The 16,915-nt window shown below is 71.2% G+C and overlaps 1 protein-coding gene across 1 annotated transcript in view; it reads left to right on the plus strand.

Moving 5' to 3' along the window:
* PLCH2 (phospholipase C eta 2) overlaps nucleotides 1-16,305 on the plus strand; it is a 28,898-nt gene extending 12,593 nt beyond the window's left edge. Inside the window, exons 8-22 of the mRNA XM_080656459.1 lie at nucleotides 43-163; nucleotides 1,938-2,109; nucleotides 2,442-2,549; nucleotides 3,856-4,014; nucleotides 6,547-6,633; nucleotides 6,950-7,032; nucleotides 7,475-7,572; nucleotides 8,393-8,575; nucleotides 9,686-9,793; nucleotides 9,894-10,018; nucleotides 10,090-10,174; nucleotides 10,417-10,563; nucleotides 10,918-10,997; nucleotides 12,829-13,543; nucleotides 14,872-16,305. Coding sequence (XP_080512585.1) covers nucleotides 43-163; nucleotides 1,938-2,109; nucleotides 2,442-2,549; nucleotides 3,856-4,014; nucleotides 6,547-6,633; nucleotides 6,950-7,032; nucleotides 7,475-7,572; nucleotides 8,393-8,575; nucleotides 9,686-9,793; nucleotides 9,894-10,018; nucleotides 10,090-10,174; nucleotides 10,417-10,563; nucleotides 10,918-10,997; nucleotides 12,829-13,543; nucleotides 14,872-16,118 — 3,518 coding nt within the window. The 3' untranslated portion in view covers nucleotides 16,119-16,305. The remainder of the gene's footprint in view (nucleotides 1-42; nucleotides 164-1,937; nucleotides 2,110-2,441; nucleotides 2,550-3,855; nucleotides 4,015-6,546; nucleotides 6,634-6,949; nucleotides 7,033-7,474; nucleotides 7,573-8,392; nucleotides 8,576-9,685; nucleotides 9,794-9,893; nucleotides 10,019-10,089; nucleotides 10,175-10,416; nucleotides 10,564-10,917; nucleotides 10,998-12,828; nucleotides 13,544-14,871) is intronic.
* Nucleotides 16,306-16,915: the final 610 nt, after the last annotated feature.

Genomic DNA, 16,915 nt, shown 5'->3' on the forward strand with positions numbered 1-16,915 from the left:
CGGGCACGGCGGCCGGACGCTGACCGGGTCTCCCGCCCACAGTGGACTGCTGGGACGGGCCCGACGGGGAGCCCATCGTGCACCACGGCTACACCCTGACCTCCAAGATCCTCTTCAAAGACGTCGTTGAGACCATCAACAAATACGCCTTCGTCAAGAACGAGTGAGTGGCCCTGGCTGGGGCGGCTCGGTGGATAGAGCGTCGGCCTGCGGGCTAAAGGGGCCCGGGGTCGATTCCGGTCAAGGGCACGTACCTCGGGTGCAGGCTCCTCCCCGGCCCCGGCCCTGATCGGGGCGTGCGCAGGAGGCAACCCATTGATGTGTTTCTCTCGCATCCATGTTTCTCTCTGTCTCTCCCTCTCTCTTCCACTCTCTCTAAAAATCAACGGGAAAATATCCTCGGGGCAGGATTAACCAAAAGAAAGAAAAATAAGAACGAGTGAGTGGCAAAGGCAGGCCCCGGAGGTGGGCCTGGATGGGCTGCTCCTGCCCCTGCCCCTGCCCTGCCCACACCTTTCCGGACTGTGGTTGGAGTGGCTGAGCGGCTGGCTCCTGGGTCTCTGCTGAGGACGCCCCAGAGAGAGGCCAGCGTGTGGGTGGGGCTGTGTGGGTGCACATGCACACACACACACGCACACACACACACACGCACACACATGCACACACACACTGTGACTGCCAGCGCCCACAGCTGCATGTCTCCACACTAATTAGCCAGCCCAGTGGCCAGACTCCATTTGCTGTCACTCAGCGGTGGCCACAGACACTGTTGACAAAATCCCATCTCATTTCTGGAACAGCAGCCGCCTCCCGGTGCCGTTAGCGTTACCTCCGAGTCGAGGCCACGGAGGCTGGCGGGGAGGAGAGAGGTGGGCGGGGGGCGGGGGGACGGGACCCGGGGGGGAGCTGGCCCCTGGATTGCAGGGGAGGGCGTCTCAGGCGGAGCTGGACACACAGGGGCCCTGAGGCTGCCCAGGCGCCGGTGCTGCGGGGTCTCAGGACCGAGCCGGCACCCCACGGGCCGGCAGCATCTTTGCAGACTCAGGGTTCTCCCCCTGCCCCCCCCAGGCCCCGGCGCAGGCCCCTCCTTCGCCCCAAGACCTGCTGGCCGTCTCCGCTCACAGGGCTTGCCCATCTCCCGCGCTGCCTCACGTCCTCTCGGTCTGAGTGACCTACATTCTCTGAAAGGATCGTGTTGTTTTTCTGGCAAAAATCCAAGTAGAATGTGTGCTTGGTTTTTTTTTTTTAAAAATCAAACAACGGAAGAACATAAGGAACAGCCCGGCTGCACCAGGCCGGCCCCGTGTGCGGGTCCCGTCCCCACCCTCGGCCGCCGCTCCCTGGCGCCCTGGCTCCCTCTGCTCCTGTGAGCCGGGACCCGCGACCTGCTGCCCCTGCTGTGTTCCGGGAGCTCCCAGAGCCTTCGTTTTCGCCTGGGGCAGGCGCGTATGCCTTCTTTTTTCTCTTCTTTTCTTTTTTAAAAATGTCTTTATTGATTTCAGAGAGGAAGGGAGAGGGAGAGGGAGGGAGAGAGAAACATCCATGAGGAGAGAGAATCCTGGATGGGCTGCCTCCTGCACGCCCCACCCTGGGCATCAAGCCCACAACCCGGGCAGGTGCCCTGACGGGGAATCGAACCCTGACCTCCTGGTTCCTAGGTCAGCGCTCGACCCCTGAGCCTCTGGGCCGGGCAAGTGCGCGCCTTCTCCACCCTAAGGCCTCCCAGCTGCTCTCACACCTGCAGGTGCTTTTCAGAGCTGCTGGGGGGGGGGGGGGGGCCTGCCCGGAGCGGCCGGCAGCCCCGTGCATCCCGGGCTCCCAGGGGAGACCCCTCTCGCTCCGTGCAGCAGGGCCCCTGGGTCTGCACAGGTGGGCCCACCCCGCCCCCCGGCCTCACTGCCCCCCCCCCCGGCCTCACTGCCCCCCCACCCCCGCAGGTACCCGGTGATCCTGTCCCTCGAGAACCACTGCAGTGTGGTCCAGCAGAAGAAGATGGCTCAGTACCTGACCGACATCCTTGGGGACAAGCTGGACTTGTCGTCCGTGAGCAGCGAGGACGCCTCCAGCCTGCCCTCCCCACAGATGCTCAAGGGCAAGATCCTGGTGAAGGTGAGCCCTGCCTGCCTCCCGGGGCTGGGTGCATCTTGCTGGGCCCTGACTCAGGGCAGGGGCAGGGCAGGGGCAGGGCGGGGGCAGGGCGAGGGCAGGGGGACGGGGCCCCACTCCACGGGATGGGGCTCTGTGCCACCTGCCCCTGACCTGGCTCAGTCTCCCCACGGTGGCCACGCCCTCTGGGGACCTCCACACGCACACACAGGCGTCCCCTCCCACATGGCTGCCCCGGCCGGCCCAGCCCCGCCGCCTGGGACCCCGCGTAAGCTTGCGAAGCCCTCCCCGTGCCCCCGTGGCTGAACCAGCCCCCACGGCCCCTCCTCCCCCAGGGCAAGAAGCTGCCCCCCAACATCAGCGAGGACGCGGAGGAGGGCGAGGTGTCGGACGAGGACAGCGCGGACGAGATGGACGAGGACTGCAAGCTCCTCAACGGGGATGTGAGTGGGAGGTCAGGGGGGCCCGGGGGGCGGCCAGGAGAGAGGGGCGCAGACAGGCTGGCCACTGGCTGCCGGGCAAACGCACGGCCCGAGGCCTCGGAGGCCCCCCCACAGCACTGGAGCCTGGGTCCCCAGCCAGTGTGTGACCCGCTCGGCTGGCTGCGTGCTGCCGTGGCCTGATGTGGTTCCCATTTCTGAGCCAAGTCTGGGGGCGCTGTTCGCGCAGCCTGCGTCCTCGGGGTGCCCTCAGCAAGTGGGGGCGACGCTGGGGGACGGGGTGCTCCCACCCCCACCTGCACCTGCCTGGGCGCGGCCCCGGACGCCCCTTCCTTGCCTCTCTCCAGCCCACCCCAGCGCCCGCCTGGGTGCCCAGGGGTCCGGCCCCGCCCCCCCAAAACCAGCACCAGCCCTGTCTCCAGGCAGCGCCAACCCTAATGCTGAGAACCGAGCGGGAAGAGCCAGCCTGCCCCACAGGCACTGCCCACTCCTCACGGCAGCTCTGCCGTTGGCTCAGGGCAGCGCTGGGCCGGGCTGTACCGAGAGGGCGGCGGCTGGGGAGCCAGGAGGCTGTGCTGTGGGCCCACAGCCTCTAATTAGCACCCCCTGTCGGCTGGGCCCCACCCAGGCCACACCTGGCTCCCCAGGCCCCCGTGGGTGCAGCTGTTTCAGGAAGCCCGGTGGCTGCCTCCTGCCTGCGAGCCCGCGTGGCCCGAGGCGATGGCGAGCCCAGTGCTAGGTGGTCGGCCTGGCATCCCGCCCAACCTGTGCCCGGAGCACCCAGAGGGCCACAGCCCAGGCCCTGCCCGGGGGTCAGAGTTCATCAGGGCCCCCTGGGGACTGCCCGGCAGAGAGGGCACGTGGAGGTGACACGGACCAGCCCCCTGTCGTGGGCCAGGCCGCCTGTCCCCACCCCTCCCGTCTCCTCAGGCGACTGGCGGGACCCCAGGCCCAGAGTGGCTGAGCGGGCGGGCGCTGTGCTCCCCGGCTTCCTCCCTGCAGGCCGCGAGCAGAGCCGGTGGGGATGGCCGGCGTCCTGTGGGCGTTGGCCGGTCCGAGGGCAGCGTCCTGCGGCTGAGGGGGGCGGAGCTAGAGTCGGTGGGCCTGGGGTCAGGGCCTGCCGATCGCTGGGGGGTCGGGTCAGGGTGGTGAGGACCCGCGGGTGATGCAGCAGTGCGCGTGCGTCCGGCACCGAGCGAGAGGCTGAGCCGGGCCCCGGCTCCCTCCGGGCCTGCCCAGGCCCCGGGCTGGTCATCGCGGCTGCCCGAGCGGCTGGGACTGATGCCAGGCCGGCCTCTGGCTGCCACAGGCCTCCACTAACCGGAAGCGGGTGGAGCACATCGCCAAGAGGAAGCTGGATTCCCTGATCAAGGAGTCAAAGATGCGCGACTGTGAGGACCTGAACGACTTCGCGGTGTCCGCGCTGGCTCTGCCGAGGAGGCCGGGACACAGGGCCGAGGGCCAGAAGGTGAGCCCTGCAGGTGCCAGCGTGCACGTGCGGACACCCATGTGTGTCCGCGCACACCTACACAGGTGCACACCTGCACGTGCATGTGCATGCACACATACACGTGTGTACAACTGCACACAGCTGTGTATATAAGGCCATACACACCTGCATATCGGTACACACATGCACACACCTGTACATGTGAACCCATGCGCAGGAAACCTGTGCACACATGAACCTGTGCACACATTTGTGCATGCCTGCACACCCAAACCGGTGCAAACATGCACACCTACACGCACACCTGTGTACACACGCACACATGCACACACACATGCACACACACATGCACACATGCACACGACCACAGCCTTCACCATGTTATGGGGGGTAGCTGAGTGCCGGTTTGCCCTTTTTGTGTGGCTGCTCTGTCCCTTTGAGGCCTGGGCCCCCTGTCCCTTGTCCCCTGTCCCCTGCCCCCTTCCCCTGCCCCCTGCCCCCCTGCCCCTGCCCCCTGCCCCTGCCCCCTGCCCCTGTCCCCTGCCCCCTGCCCCTCCCCCCTGACCCTGCCCCTGCCCCCTGCCCCCTGCCCCTGCCCCCTGCCCCCTGCCCCTCCCCCCTGACCCTGCCCCCTGCCCCCTGCCCCTGCCCCCTGCCCCTGTCCCCTGCCCCCTGCCCCTCCCCCCTGACCCTGCCCCTGCCCCCTGCCCCCTGCCCCTGCCCCCTGCCCCCTGCCCCTCCCCCCTGCCCCCTGCCCCCTGCCCCCTGCCCCCTGCCCCTGCCCCCTGCCCCCTGCCCCTCCCCCCTGCCCCCTGCCCCCTGCCCCCTGCCCCTGCCCTTGCCCCCTGCGGCTCCTCAGGGAGCCATTTGAGCGTTGCCTGGGGCTGCGGCAGGCCCTCCCACTGTAGGGTCTCCTGAGGGACAGGGAGGGGCAGGCCGGATCTCAGGGCCAAGCCCTCCCCGGGGGAGCTGCCCAGAGCCCCCCACAGCCTCGTGGGAAAGGGCAGCTGAGCTCCGAGAAGGGTCCTCGGTGACAGAACAGGGGTGGCTGTCACAGCAGGCATGAGGTGCGGGGGGTGCCAGCCTGGGTCGGCGAGGCTGAGCAGCCGGGGTCCCTTGGGGGCAGCGAGCCTGGACGCAGCAAGCCCCCAGGGCCGTGTGGGCAGGGCAGCTGGCCTCGGGCAGGTGGGGTGCAGGCCTGTCTCAGGGGTGGGGAGCACCGTGTCTCCTAGTTTCTGGAGGGCCCTGCCCACCCCGCCACAGACCCCACCGCCCTGCCAGCCCGGGGGGAGGGGGCGGCTCCCTGCCACGGTGAGGAGGGCTGGTCCCTTGGGCATATTCAGATGCGGTGCGTGTCCCACCCCCGCCCGGGTGCAGGGGCAGCTGGCACCACTGCAGACTCGAGGGTCGCTCCGTGGCCCTTTATTTTCAGTCTCAGGATGTCCGGGGGGGAGACAGTGCCTGAGGCTCCAGGGGGCGGGCGGGCAGCGTGCCCAGCCGGGCAGCGATGTGAGGTCCCTGCCTTTCCTCAGCCAGGCAGCCCCTGGGCACACCTGGGGGCACCTGGGGGCACAGGAGGGCAGCTGGCCCTGGGGCCTTGGTCTGAGCAGCTTCCCCATGGGGTGGAGGGGAGGCATTCAGGGAAGGCTTCTTGGAGGAGGAGGGGGGAAGCGCGGGCTGAGCCTCCCGGTGTGAGCACTTGGGGGGCAGCACCTGGTCTCTCCTGCTGAGGTGACCGGATAGAGCCACAGAGAATCTGGGGGGGACCCAGGCAGTGGGTGGGCATCTGGGCCAGCGGGTCACGGACACACCTCAATCAATGTGTTTGTCCATCACGGGCCCTGGGCCTCAGGTGCACCCCCACCCTGGACACAGATGAGAGGGGATGGGGTCCCACATCCCGAGCAGAGCTGGACCAGTTTGATCAGCCTCTGGAGGGGCTGGGGCTCGGGGTGCTGGGCCTGTGCGTGAGCTTCGGGAGGGATGGGTCGGCTGTGCCTGGGGCAGGGGCCCGGCAGGGAAGGGACCCCGTTGACAGTGCGGCTCAGTCCTGTGGAGCCGGGGTCACTGCGGCCGAGGTGAGCGGAGCAGCTGTGGGGGGCAGAGCCGGGGTCACTGCGGCCGAGGTGAGCAGAGCAGCTGTGGGGAGCAGGGCCAGGGTCACTGCGGCCGAGGTGAGCAGAGCAGCTGTGGGGGGCAGGGCCGGGTCCGCCTTATGAGATGGAGCCATGGCCAAGGCAGGGAGCCGGCCGCGCAAGAGGCGTGGGGCTGCCTTGAGGTCACACAAGCCGGCTTCGCCGAGGGCTGTCCCTGCCGCAGACGGCATTCGTTATGCGGCCGCCACCTGCGGAAAACACTCAGAACGGCACGTAATGAGTTTCAAGCAGCCCCCCAGGAAGGGGCCGCAGCCGGCTCACCTGCTACCCCCTCCCTCAGCCCCCTCAGCCCCCTCCTCCGGGAAGGCCGCCTGGCTCCCTGGAGAAGCTGCCTGCCCCACCCGCCTGCCTGGTGCTGGGCTCACCCGTCCCTGTCTGCCCCCTCCTCCCCCAGGCTGAGGAGGACGCGGAGTCCGGGGAGGACGCTGGAGCCAGCAGACGGAACAGCCGGCTGCTCGTGCACAGCCTCTCCAAGCGCAAGGTCGGGGGCGGGGAGGGCTGGGCTGGGGTCCTCCTGCCCTCCGGTGCCCGCTGTCCCTCCTCCAGCCCCAGCGCCCTCGGCCCACCTCCCAACACTACCCTCTGAGCTCCTGGCGGCCTCACCCGCTGCAGGTGTTGGGCCCGGACCCCTGGCTGGGGCTGACGGAGCAGGGGCCTCCGTGGCCATCCCCGACCCCCACTGGCCAGTGCCCCGAGCTCGGGTCACCCTGCCCCGGCTGACAGGGCACTGCAGGGGCAGAGCAGCCCAGCACGACTCCCGCACCTCTCGCAGGGCCTGACTGCCCTCCCTCCAACAGAAAAGGAGCCGCAAGCTGAAGAAGGTGGCCAGCGTGGAGGAGGCGGACGAGGACCTGGACCCGCAGGGCAGCCAGAACCGAGGGTCAGGGCCCGCCCCCCAGACCCTCAAGTAGACAGTGGCCATTGTCCTGGCCACGGCCCAAGTGAGATGTACCAGCCACGGAGGGCTCAGGGCGGGCAGAGGGGCGGGGTGTGGCCGGGAGGAAGGGCGGGCTGGCCAGGCAGGCCCTGTGCTTGCTCCCAGAGCACCATCGGGGTCACAGGTCAGAGAGGTGTCCTCTGGGGGGCTCCGTGCCGCCCCCCCCCCCGCAGTGTCGCCTCCCAGCGTGTCCGCTGTGTGTCCACTGCACGTCCTGGCGCCTGGAACACGGGCCGACGGACGATGGATGGACGTTCTCCGTGAACCAGCCAACCTGGCGGATCCGGGAGCCGCCTCTTGGCCCCGGAGCCCAGCTGGCCCCGAGCGGGAGGGGCTGACCCAGGTCCTGACCCCCCACCCCTGACCCCGCCCCCCCGCCCCGCAGGGCCGCCCGGCAGAGGAAGACCATGCAGCTGTCGCGGGCCCTGTCGGACCTGGTGAAGTACACGAAGTCCGTGGGCTCCCACGACGTGGACACAGAGGGTGAGGGGCGCCGGGCTCGGGGGGCACCGGGGGGGGGGGCGGGGTGAGGGGCGCCAGGGGGGAGGCACCGGGGGTGAGGGGCACCGGGGGGAGGGGGCCAGGGGGGGGCACCGGGGGTGAGGGGCACCGGGGGGGAGGGGGGCCGGGGGGGGCACCTGGGGGGGGCCGGGCTCGGGGGCACCGGGGTGGTGAGGGGCATCGGGGGGGCACCGGGGGTGAGGGGCGCCGGGCTCGGGGGCACCGGGGTGGGGGGGGGCGGGCTCGGGGGCACCGGGGGGGGCACTGGGGGGGCACCGAGGGTGAGGGGCGCTGGGCTCGGGGGCACCGGGGGGGGGGGCAGGGGTGAGGGGCACCGGGGGGGGGCACTGGGGGTGAGGGGCGCCGGGGGTGAGGGGCGCCGGGCTCGGGGGCACCGGGGGGGGCACTGGGGGGGGGCGCCGGGGGTGAGTGGCGCCGGGCTCGGGGGCACCGGGGGGGGGCACTGGGGGTGAGGGGCACTGGGGGTGAGGGGCGCCGGGCTCGGGGGCACCGGGGGGGGGGCAGGGGTGAGGGGCACCGGGGGGGGGGCACCGGGGGTGAGTGGCGCCGGGCTCGGGGGCACCGGGGGGGGGCACCGGGGGTGAGGGGCACCGGGGGTGAGAGGCACCGGGGGGGCACCGGGGGTGAGGGGCACCAGGGGAGGGGCACCGGGGGTGAGTGGCGCCGGGCTCGGGGGCACCGGGGGGGGGGCACTGGGGGGGGCGCCGGGGGTGAGGGGCACCGGGGGGGGGGGAGAGGGGGGCAGGCCGACCCAGGCCCTGACCCCGCGTGGCGCCCGCAGTGGCGTCCAGCTGGCAGGTGTCGTCGTTCAGCGAGACGCGGGCGCAGCAGGTCCTGCAGCAGAAGCCGGCGCAGTACCTGCGCTTCAACCAGCGCCAGCTGTCCCGCATCTACCCCTCCTCCTACCGCGTGGACTCCAGCAACTACAACCCGCAGCCCTTCTGGAACGCAGGCTGCCAGATGGGTGGGTGCGCAGAGCCGCCCGGGGTGCGAGGGCCAAGGGGCTGAGGCCAGGGGGGACGTGGAGGCCAAGGGGCGCCGAGGTCAGAGGGGCATGGAGGTCGGGGGCACGGAGGTTGGGGGGGCACGGAGGTCAGGGGCACGGAGGTTGGGGGGGCATGGAGGTCAGGGGGGCATGGAGGTCGGGGGGGCATGGAGGTCAGGAGCACGGAGGTTGGGGGGCACGGAGATCAGGGGCACGGAAGTTGGGGGGGCACGGAGGTCAGGGGCACGGAGGTTGGGGGGGCACGGAGGTCAGGGGCACGGATGTTGGGGGGCACGGAGATCAGGGGGGCACGGGGGTTGGGGGGGCATGGAGGTCAGGGGGGCACGGAGGTCAGGGGCACGGAGGTTGGGGGGGCATGGAGGTCAGGGGGGCATGGAGGTCAGGGGCACGGAGGTTGGGGGGGGCATCGAGGTCAGGGGGGCATGGAGGTCAGGGGCACAGAGGTTGGGGGGGCATGGAGATCAGGGGGGCACGGAGGTTGGGGGTCACGGAGGTCAGGGGCATGGATGTTGGGGGGGCACGGAGGTCAGGAGCACGGAGGTTTGGGGGGGCATGGAGGTCAGGGGGGCATGGAGGTCAGGGAGGCATGGAGGTTGGGGAGGCACAGAGGTCGGGGGCACGGAGGTTGGGGGGCACGGAGATCAGGGAGGCACGGAGGTTGGGGGCACAGAAGTCAGGGGGGCCCAGAGGTTCGGGGGGCATGGAGCTCGGGGGGGTGCACAGAGGCCTGAAGGGGTGCGGCCTGTGCTCTGAGCGCCTCTGCTTGCTTTTCTCTGCAAGACGCGGGCACAGGGCGGGCAGAGGGGCGGGCAGAGGGGCGGGCAGTGGGCTCTGGACCTGCCCACTGTCCTGCCAACCTCCCCCGCCTGGCGCAGGGCTGGGGTCCTTGTCCTCGGGTGCCTGAGGGCTGGGGGGCCGTCTGCCTGGATGGACGCACGGCCCTGGCTGTGCACCTGTGAGCCCCAGGGCCCCCGCCGCGTCAGCGACCCCCGGGCTCACGGGCACCGTGCGGGGTGGGCGGGAGGTCACGGCCGGGCACAGACCCGCCCCTCTCGTCCTGGCCTGCAGTTGCCCTGAACTACCAGTCGGAGGGGCGGATGCTGCAGCTGAACCGCGCCAAGTTCAGCGCCAACGGCAGCTGCGGCTACGTGCTCAAGCCCCAGTGCATGTGCCAGGGTGAGGGACGCGGGGGCCCAGGGGCGGGGCGGGCTGCACGGCAGGGGTCCCGCTGGCACCTGCGCCCTCCTCCTCCGACACCTCGGTTTCCTCCCCCCAGGCACCTTCAACCCCAACTCCGAGGACCCCCTGCCCGGGCAGCTCAAGAAGCAGCTGGTGCTCCGGATCATCAGCGGGCAGCAGCTCCCCAAGCCGCGTGACTCGATGCTGGGGGACCGCGGGGAGGTAGGAGGGCGCCGGGAGTGCGGGGCGGAGGCGGGGCGGGCCGGCCTGGCGTCACCCAGTCCTCCGTACAGATCATCGACCCCTTCGTGGAGGTGGAGGTCATCGGGCTCCCGGTGGACTGCAGCAAGGAGCAGACCCGCGTGGTGGACGACAATGGTGAGGGCATGCCGGCCCCCTGCCCGCCGGGCCTGGCAAGGCTGTGCTGACTGGGAATGGAAGGGGCCAGGGCCACTCCTGTCACCCAAGTAACCATCCAGGCTGGGCCCCCCCCCCCAGCTGGAAGCCCAGGACGGCCCCTCCCTCAGCAAGCGACCCCCGTCCAGGAGGAAGCTGTGGGCCCAGGTGGCCTCCGGGCTGGAGCTGGGGCGGAGGTGACACCTCCTCCTGGTGGCCTCCAGGGTTCAACCCCATGTGGGAGGAGACCCTGGTGTTCGTGGTGCACATGCCCGACATCGCACTGGTGCGCTTCCTCGTCTGGGACCACGACCCCATCGGGCGGGACTTCATCGGCCAGAGGACGCTGGCCTTCAGCAGCATGATGCCAGGTGGGCCAGGGTGCCAGCAGGGCGGGGGAGGGCAGAGCCCCGGCCCACGTCCCCACGGAGACCGGTCCCTGCCGCCGCTGAGGGACCAGGGCCGGGTGGGGCTCAGCTTCCCCTGGGAGTTGGCTTCGGCCACGGGTGGCCCTGGAGACCCAGTGGGAGCTGTGGGAAAGGCCACGGGTACTATGTGGACAGGGTCGGGGAGGGGCGCTCAGGCTGGGGAGCCCCCCCGCCCCAAGAGGAGGAAGAGGTCCCTGTGGGCAGGCCGGAGCCCAGGCCTGGGCTGTGGGTTGTAGTAGGACCTCGTGGCGTGGAGTGGAGTGTGGGGGCGGGGTGAGCCTGACGCCGCCGTTTCAGGCTATCGGCACGTGTACCTGGAGGGCATGGAGGAGGCCTCCATCTTTGTCCACGTGGCCATCAGTGACGTCAGTGGTAAGGTGAGTCCTACCCGCAGGACCGCCTGCGCACCCCAGCAGGGACCCGGCCCTGAGGTCGAGGGGTGACCTGGCGGGCCCCTCTCTCCACCTGTGACGGGTGATGAGGGCACCTGAGCTGCGGGCCCCGGCGGCCACGGGCACCAGGAGGTGGACATCCTGGCCCTCCGAGAACCCTCCGAGGGCCCCCGCCCCGTTCCCGTCTGTCTCCTGAGCCCCCACTACCCCTCAGGGTCCCGGCTCTTCACCCTCCTCAGCAGGCGCGGCCTGGCTCTGCCCCCCGCCCGCCCCCCCCAGCACACCGCCTCTGCTGGGACGGGTCTGGCTTCACTTTCCCGGACATCAGGGTTCGGGGGTCCCAGGGCCGGTGTCAGGGCCAGGGCAGCCCCAGCGCTAACCGTCTCTCTCCCGCCACGCTCCACGGGGCCGAGCTGCCGGCTGGACGCGGGCTCCGCAGGCCTCCCAGCGCTCTGCCGTCCGTCCGTCCGTCCGTCCGTCTGTCTGTCGTGTGTCTGCGGGCCCCGCGCCCGCCGTCCATGCCTCACCGCCGCCGCTCTGTCTCTTGGTCTTGCAGTGTGCTCTCTAGGTCCCCGTCCACCCTTAGGAGCGAAGCCCCTTAGGAGCTCGCAGGTACCCGTTGCGGGGCGCGGGGCGCAGCGCCCACCCGCATGCTCGGGCGGCCATTAGCATCCGTGACCCCTGGTAGCCTGTGGGGGCTGCCCGCTCATGGGACATGGACCGTGGCGGGGTCTGGGTTCCGGGTCCCTCGGGCCATCGTCAGCCACAGAGCAGCATTGAGAAGCAGGTCCAGGACTGGCCAGGCCTCCCGTGGGCCCCTCCGCCTCGCCCGTGTCCCGTCACACTGCAAGCTCTCCCCGCACCCGCACCCTCTCCAGCCCTCCCCTCTCTGCACCCCTCGTGTGTCCCCCGTGTGCTCCCGACTCCCAGTGCCGGGTGGGGAGGTCCCCGGGACCAGGTGCTCCGAGCTCGAGTCCTGGACCTTCTTCTAAATGGCTTCCCAGCCAACGTGGACCCATTGCTCTGCATTGGGGACCTTGAATCCAGAAGCTGATTCAAGTGCTGGCTACTCAAACGCCTCTGCCCGGAAGGGCCCCCGCGTCCTGGGTCTCTGCATGTGAGGACCCTCCGGCCCGGCCTCTGTGCCCTCGAGCTGCAGCTGCTGGCCTCGCTGGCACTCGCCCGCCGGTCCCGGGGACCCCCGCTGCCCTCCTTGGGCCAGGGGCACCGAGCTGGCGTGAGCCCTGCCCTTGGGCCATGTGTGCAGGGGGCAGGGTGAGGCTGGGAAATGATGGGTGGGCAGGGGCATGGAGAGCAGACCTGGCCTGCACCTGGCTGTGCTTGCTTCTCGGCCTGCAGTGCCCAGCGGGGCCCCGGGAGCTGGGCCGGGCCTACTTCACCTGGTTCTCAGCCCGTCGTCTCTCCACATCGGTACCCACCTGCCAGTCAGGGGTCCGGGGGCTTGAGGCAGGTGCACATCGAGGTGGCACAGGGTCCAGGTTCCGAGGCCTTTGCCTGGGAGAGCCCTGGGGGTCCTGTCTGCCCTCGGACCTGCAGACCCCACCAGCTCCTGCTGGCTCCACCCGTGCAGACCTGGTCAGCGCTGAGCCACAGCAGCCTCTGTCCCGGGCAGAGGCTCCCGGAGACCCTTCTCCCTACACAGCCCTGAGCGGCCCCATCCTGGCGTGCCTGCGGTGCCCCCTGAGAGCTGACCCTCCGCCTGCCCGAGTGCAGCTGGGCTGGGCTGGGCTGGGCGGGCAGGGCCGTCCCTGCCCCAGGGCCTGGCTGCCGGCTATGTGGGCGCCTTCTCTTGCAGGTCAAGCAGGCTCTGGGCCTAAAAGGTCTGTTCCTCCGAGGCCCAAAGCCCGGGTCTCTGGACAGTCATGCTGCTGGGCGGCCCGTGCCCCGGCCCTCCGTCAGCCAGCGGCTCCTGCGGCGCACGGCCAGCGCCCCCGCCAAGAGCCAGAAGCCCGGCCACAAGGCCTTCCCTGAGCTGGTCCTGGGCACGCAGGACGCGGGCTCCGAGGGCGAGGCCCCGGACGTGGCACCCCCCAGCCCCGGCCTGGCCCCCGAGGCCCTGGCCCGGGAGGAGCCCGGAGGCCCCAGCCCCCGAGGTAAGGTGCCGGCGGAGAGGAGCCCTGGGCAGGGGCGGCCGCCGCGTGGCCCCGAGGGCCCCGGGCCCGCCGGAATGGCCGCCTCCTGCATGAAGTGCGTGGTGGGCTCCTGCGCCGGCGAGGACGCCGAGAGCCTGCGGAGGGGGCGGCCCCCCAGCCCGGGGCCCCGGGGCGAGCACGAGGCCATCGGCCAGCAGCCCCGTGCCCGGGCGGACTTGCTGGGGGCCCCCCATACTGCCCCAGGCAGAGGCAGCAGAGGGTCCCCCCCGGGCTCAGGCAGCCCCGGCAGCCCCGAAGGGGCCCCCCGCTGGCCCGAGGGCACCCGCAGGCAGCCGGGGGCCCTGCAGAGGGAGATGAATGCCCTGTTCGTTCAAAAGCTGGAGGAGATTAGGAGTAAATCCCCCATGTTCTCCACCGGTAAGACCTGGAGCGCCCCACACCCCCGTGGCGCGCCCTCCGCATGGCCTGGCCAGACCTCGCTCGCTGTGCTTCGCGTCCGACTGCCGCCCCGCTGCTCCGTACCGCATTGCCCGTGCTCCGACGGCTGCCCCTCGGCCCCGCCCCACTGCTGCCTGACCCAGCCTGACGCCCGGGCCTCTCGCTCTTGGGGGCCCCCGTCCATCCCCGAGGGCCCCGGGAAGGGAGAGCAGTCCAGCCCCAGGCTCTCAGCCCAGAGTGTCCCCTGGGCAGGGACTGACGCCAGGCTGTGCCCAGAGGCCTGCAGCCGGACCAAGGCCCCTGTGCCCCTGCCGGTCCCCTCGCTGGCCTGGCTGCTCCTGACGGCCTTCCCAGGACTTGGGCAGCGTCCAGCCACAACCACCCCCGCCCCGGCCGCCCTCCAGGGTCAGGCTGAGGTGTCCTGCCCCTGCCCCTGGCCCACAGTCCCCCCGGGGAGTGGGCCCCGATGCCCCTGACTCCTGGCCGGGCCTCCGAGCCCTGCCGTGGGGCCCACGTCGCAGCTTCCACGCGCACCCGGCCCTGAGGTGCATTCACGGCCTGGACTGTGAGCGGCCCTGCTCCGGAGCCCCCTCCCGGCCGGCTGGCGACAGCACTTTGCCGTGGGGGGCGGATCATGGGCTGGGGTGGGGGAAGCTGAGCTGTCCTGCTCCCCTCCCTGCACCCCGCCCTGCTGTCCCTTTGCCCACTGGCCAGCCCCGCCCCCACGCTGACCACCCTATTCTTTCTGTCCCCATGCGGCCTCCGTAGTTAGGGACTGAGGCAGCCAAGTGCCAGGTAATGGGGCAGTCCCCGTGTGCCCTGTGGGACCCGTGTGCCCTGAGGGACCCGTGTGCCCTGTGGGACCCGTGTGCCCTGTGGGACCCGTGTGCCCTGTGTGACCCCGCCTGGAGGCCCCGTGTGCCCTGTACAGTCCCCGTGTGCCCTGTATAGTCCCCGTGTGCCCTGTGCGGCCCGTGTGCCCTGTGCAGTCCCCGTGTGCCCTGTACAGTCCCCGTGTGCCCTGTGTGGCCCCCGTGTGCCCTGTGTGGCCCCGTGTGCCATGTGGCCCGTGTGCCCTGTGTGGCCCGTGTGCCCTGTACAGTCCCCATGGTGCGACCCGTGTGCCCTGTGTGGCCCCCGTGTTCCCTGTGTGGCCCCGTGTGCCCTGTGTGGTGCCCGCCTGGAGGCCCCAGTGGCAGCGGGGTGGAGGGCAGGGTGCAGGCCGCCATGTGCCCCGGAGGGGCCTGGTCACTGGGGGCCTGTGGGCATGGGCTGCGCCCGACGCCCTCCTCTCCCTCTCCCCGCAGATCCCCGCCCCTTCTCCACGCAGAGGTCGGTCTCCTCGCTGTGCAGCCTGGAGACCATTGCTGAGGAGCCAGCGTCGGGCCCCGGGCCCCCACCTCAGCCGGCCACCCTGCCCAGCCCCGCCCAGGGGGGGCCCTGGTGCACCACGGGCCCCGCAGCCAAGGCTGAGCACCCCCCAGGGGTGCCCCTCCGGCTCAGGACCGGGAGCCAGGGGCACGCAGAACCGGTCCCCCACAGCAGGCGGCAGGCGTGCCATGGTGGGGGCCCCGGCGGAGCATGTGAGGGCGCGCCCGGCAGCCAGACGGACAGCAGGGGCCACCCCCGGGCCCTGGGCCACCTGCCCTTGGTCAGGAGGTCCAAGAGTGAGGGGCAGGCGCCCTCGGAGGCCCTGGGCGGACGCCGGTCCCTGGTCGGGCCCTCCCCGGCCCTGTACTCGGACGCCACGGCCGGAGACCGGCTCTGGCAGCGGCTGGAGCCCGGCAGCCACCGCGACAGCGTGTCCTCGTCCTCCAGCCTGTCGTCGGGCGACACGGTCATCGACCTCTCGCTGCCGGGCCTGGGCCTGGGGCGGGAGAGCCTCCTGGGGGCCCCGGCCGGACGCCGGCCCCTACGGCCCTGCTCAGCCTCGGCCGCCCGCCTGGACTTCCTGTCGGTGACCAAGAGCAAATCCAACCCCAACCTGCGGGGTGCGGGCCAGTTCCCTGTGGCCCCCGACGAGCTGCGGCCCCGGCCCCTGGCCCCCCGGGCCCCCCGGGGCCGCCTCCCCACGGCCGGCCTCAGGGACAGCCCCGCATCCACCAAGTCCAAGAGCCTGGGGGACCTGACCGCCGACGACTTCGCCCCCCACGTCGAGGGCCGGGGCAGAAGCCTGGGCCCCAGCCTGGGCCCGGCAGGGGAGGGGGCGGCGGGGGGCGTGGCCAGGCGGGACCCCCTGACGGAGCAGCTGCTCTGGCTCACGGGCTTCCAGCAGGCGGGGGACATCACCTCGCCCACCAGCCTGGGCCCGGCCGGGGAGGGGGCGGCGGGCGGCCCTGGCTTCCAGCGCCGCTCCTCCCGCAGCCAGAGCCGCGTGCGCGCCATCGCCAGCCGGGCGCGCCAGGCCCAGGAGCGGCAGCAGCGGCTGCAGGGCCCGTGGGGACTCCCCGAGGAGGAGCGGGGTGCCCCTGAGGGCGCCTGCTCTGCGGGCCAAGAGGGCTGCGGGGACGTGCCCGCCCCCAAGGGCGCTGCTGGCATCCTGCTCAGACTGTGACCAGCCCCCGCGCGGGCTCCCACCCCCTCCCCGCGGCCAGTGCCCAGTGGCCACCAGGCAGAGGCACTGGCGGTGTTTGCTCAGGACACGGCACGTGCTGGCCCCGGAGCTGTGTGCCCTCCGGCGCCCGCCCTCCGCCCAGGCCTCTCCTGGGGGTGGGGGGGGGGGGGAGGGGAGGAGGCAGCCCCACCCCCGGCAACGTTGTCACGGCGTCTTACCATGCGTGCGCAGAGATATTTACATTGAGACAAAGCTTCTGTGACATTAAAATGGGGCTGAGTCCTTCCTGTGTTTCCCAGGTCTTTGCCGTGTGGATGTGTGCGGGTGCGTGTGCCCAGCCCATGAGTGCCCAGCCGCCTGCCCGGGCTTGCTCTGCAGGGTCCCTGTTCTGTGCGGACAGGGGTGGGCAAACTTTTTGACTCAAGGTCCACAATGGGTTCTTAAACTGGACCGGAGGGCCGGAACAAAAGCATGGATGGAGTGTTTGTGTGAACTAATATAAATTCAAAGTAAAGGAGCGGAGGGGAGAGCAAGAGGACCGGATAGAACAGCCGGATCCGGCCCGCGGGCCGTAGTTTGCCCACGGCTGGTCTAGACTGTAAATTCCCGAACACGACTCCAACAAACACGCTCCCACTCGCTGTGTGGGCAGCCCTCTGTGGCCTCCCGCTGAGTGTCCTGGTGTGCAGCGTCCGGAGCAGCGTGACCTCTGCTCCCAGCGCTGAGCGGACTGGCTCCCGCCCCGTGCCCTGTTGCCCTGGGGCAGCGCAGGCGCCTGACGGCCTGGCAAAGCCACC

The sequence above is a fragment of the Plecotus auritus genome, assembly GCF_963455305.1.
Source record: "Plecotus auritus genome assembly, chromosome: 2".
NCBI classification, from domain to species: Eukaryota; Metazoa; Chordata; class Mammalia; order Chiroptera; family Vespertilionidae; genus Plecotus; species Plecotus auritus.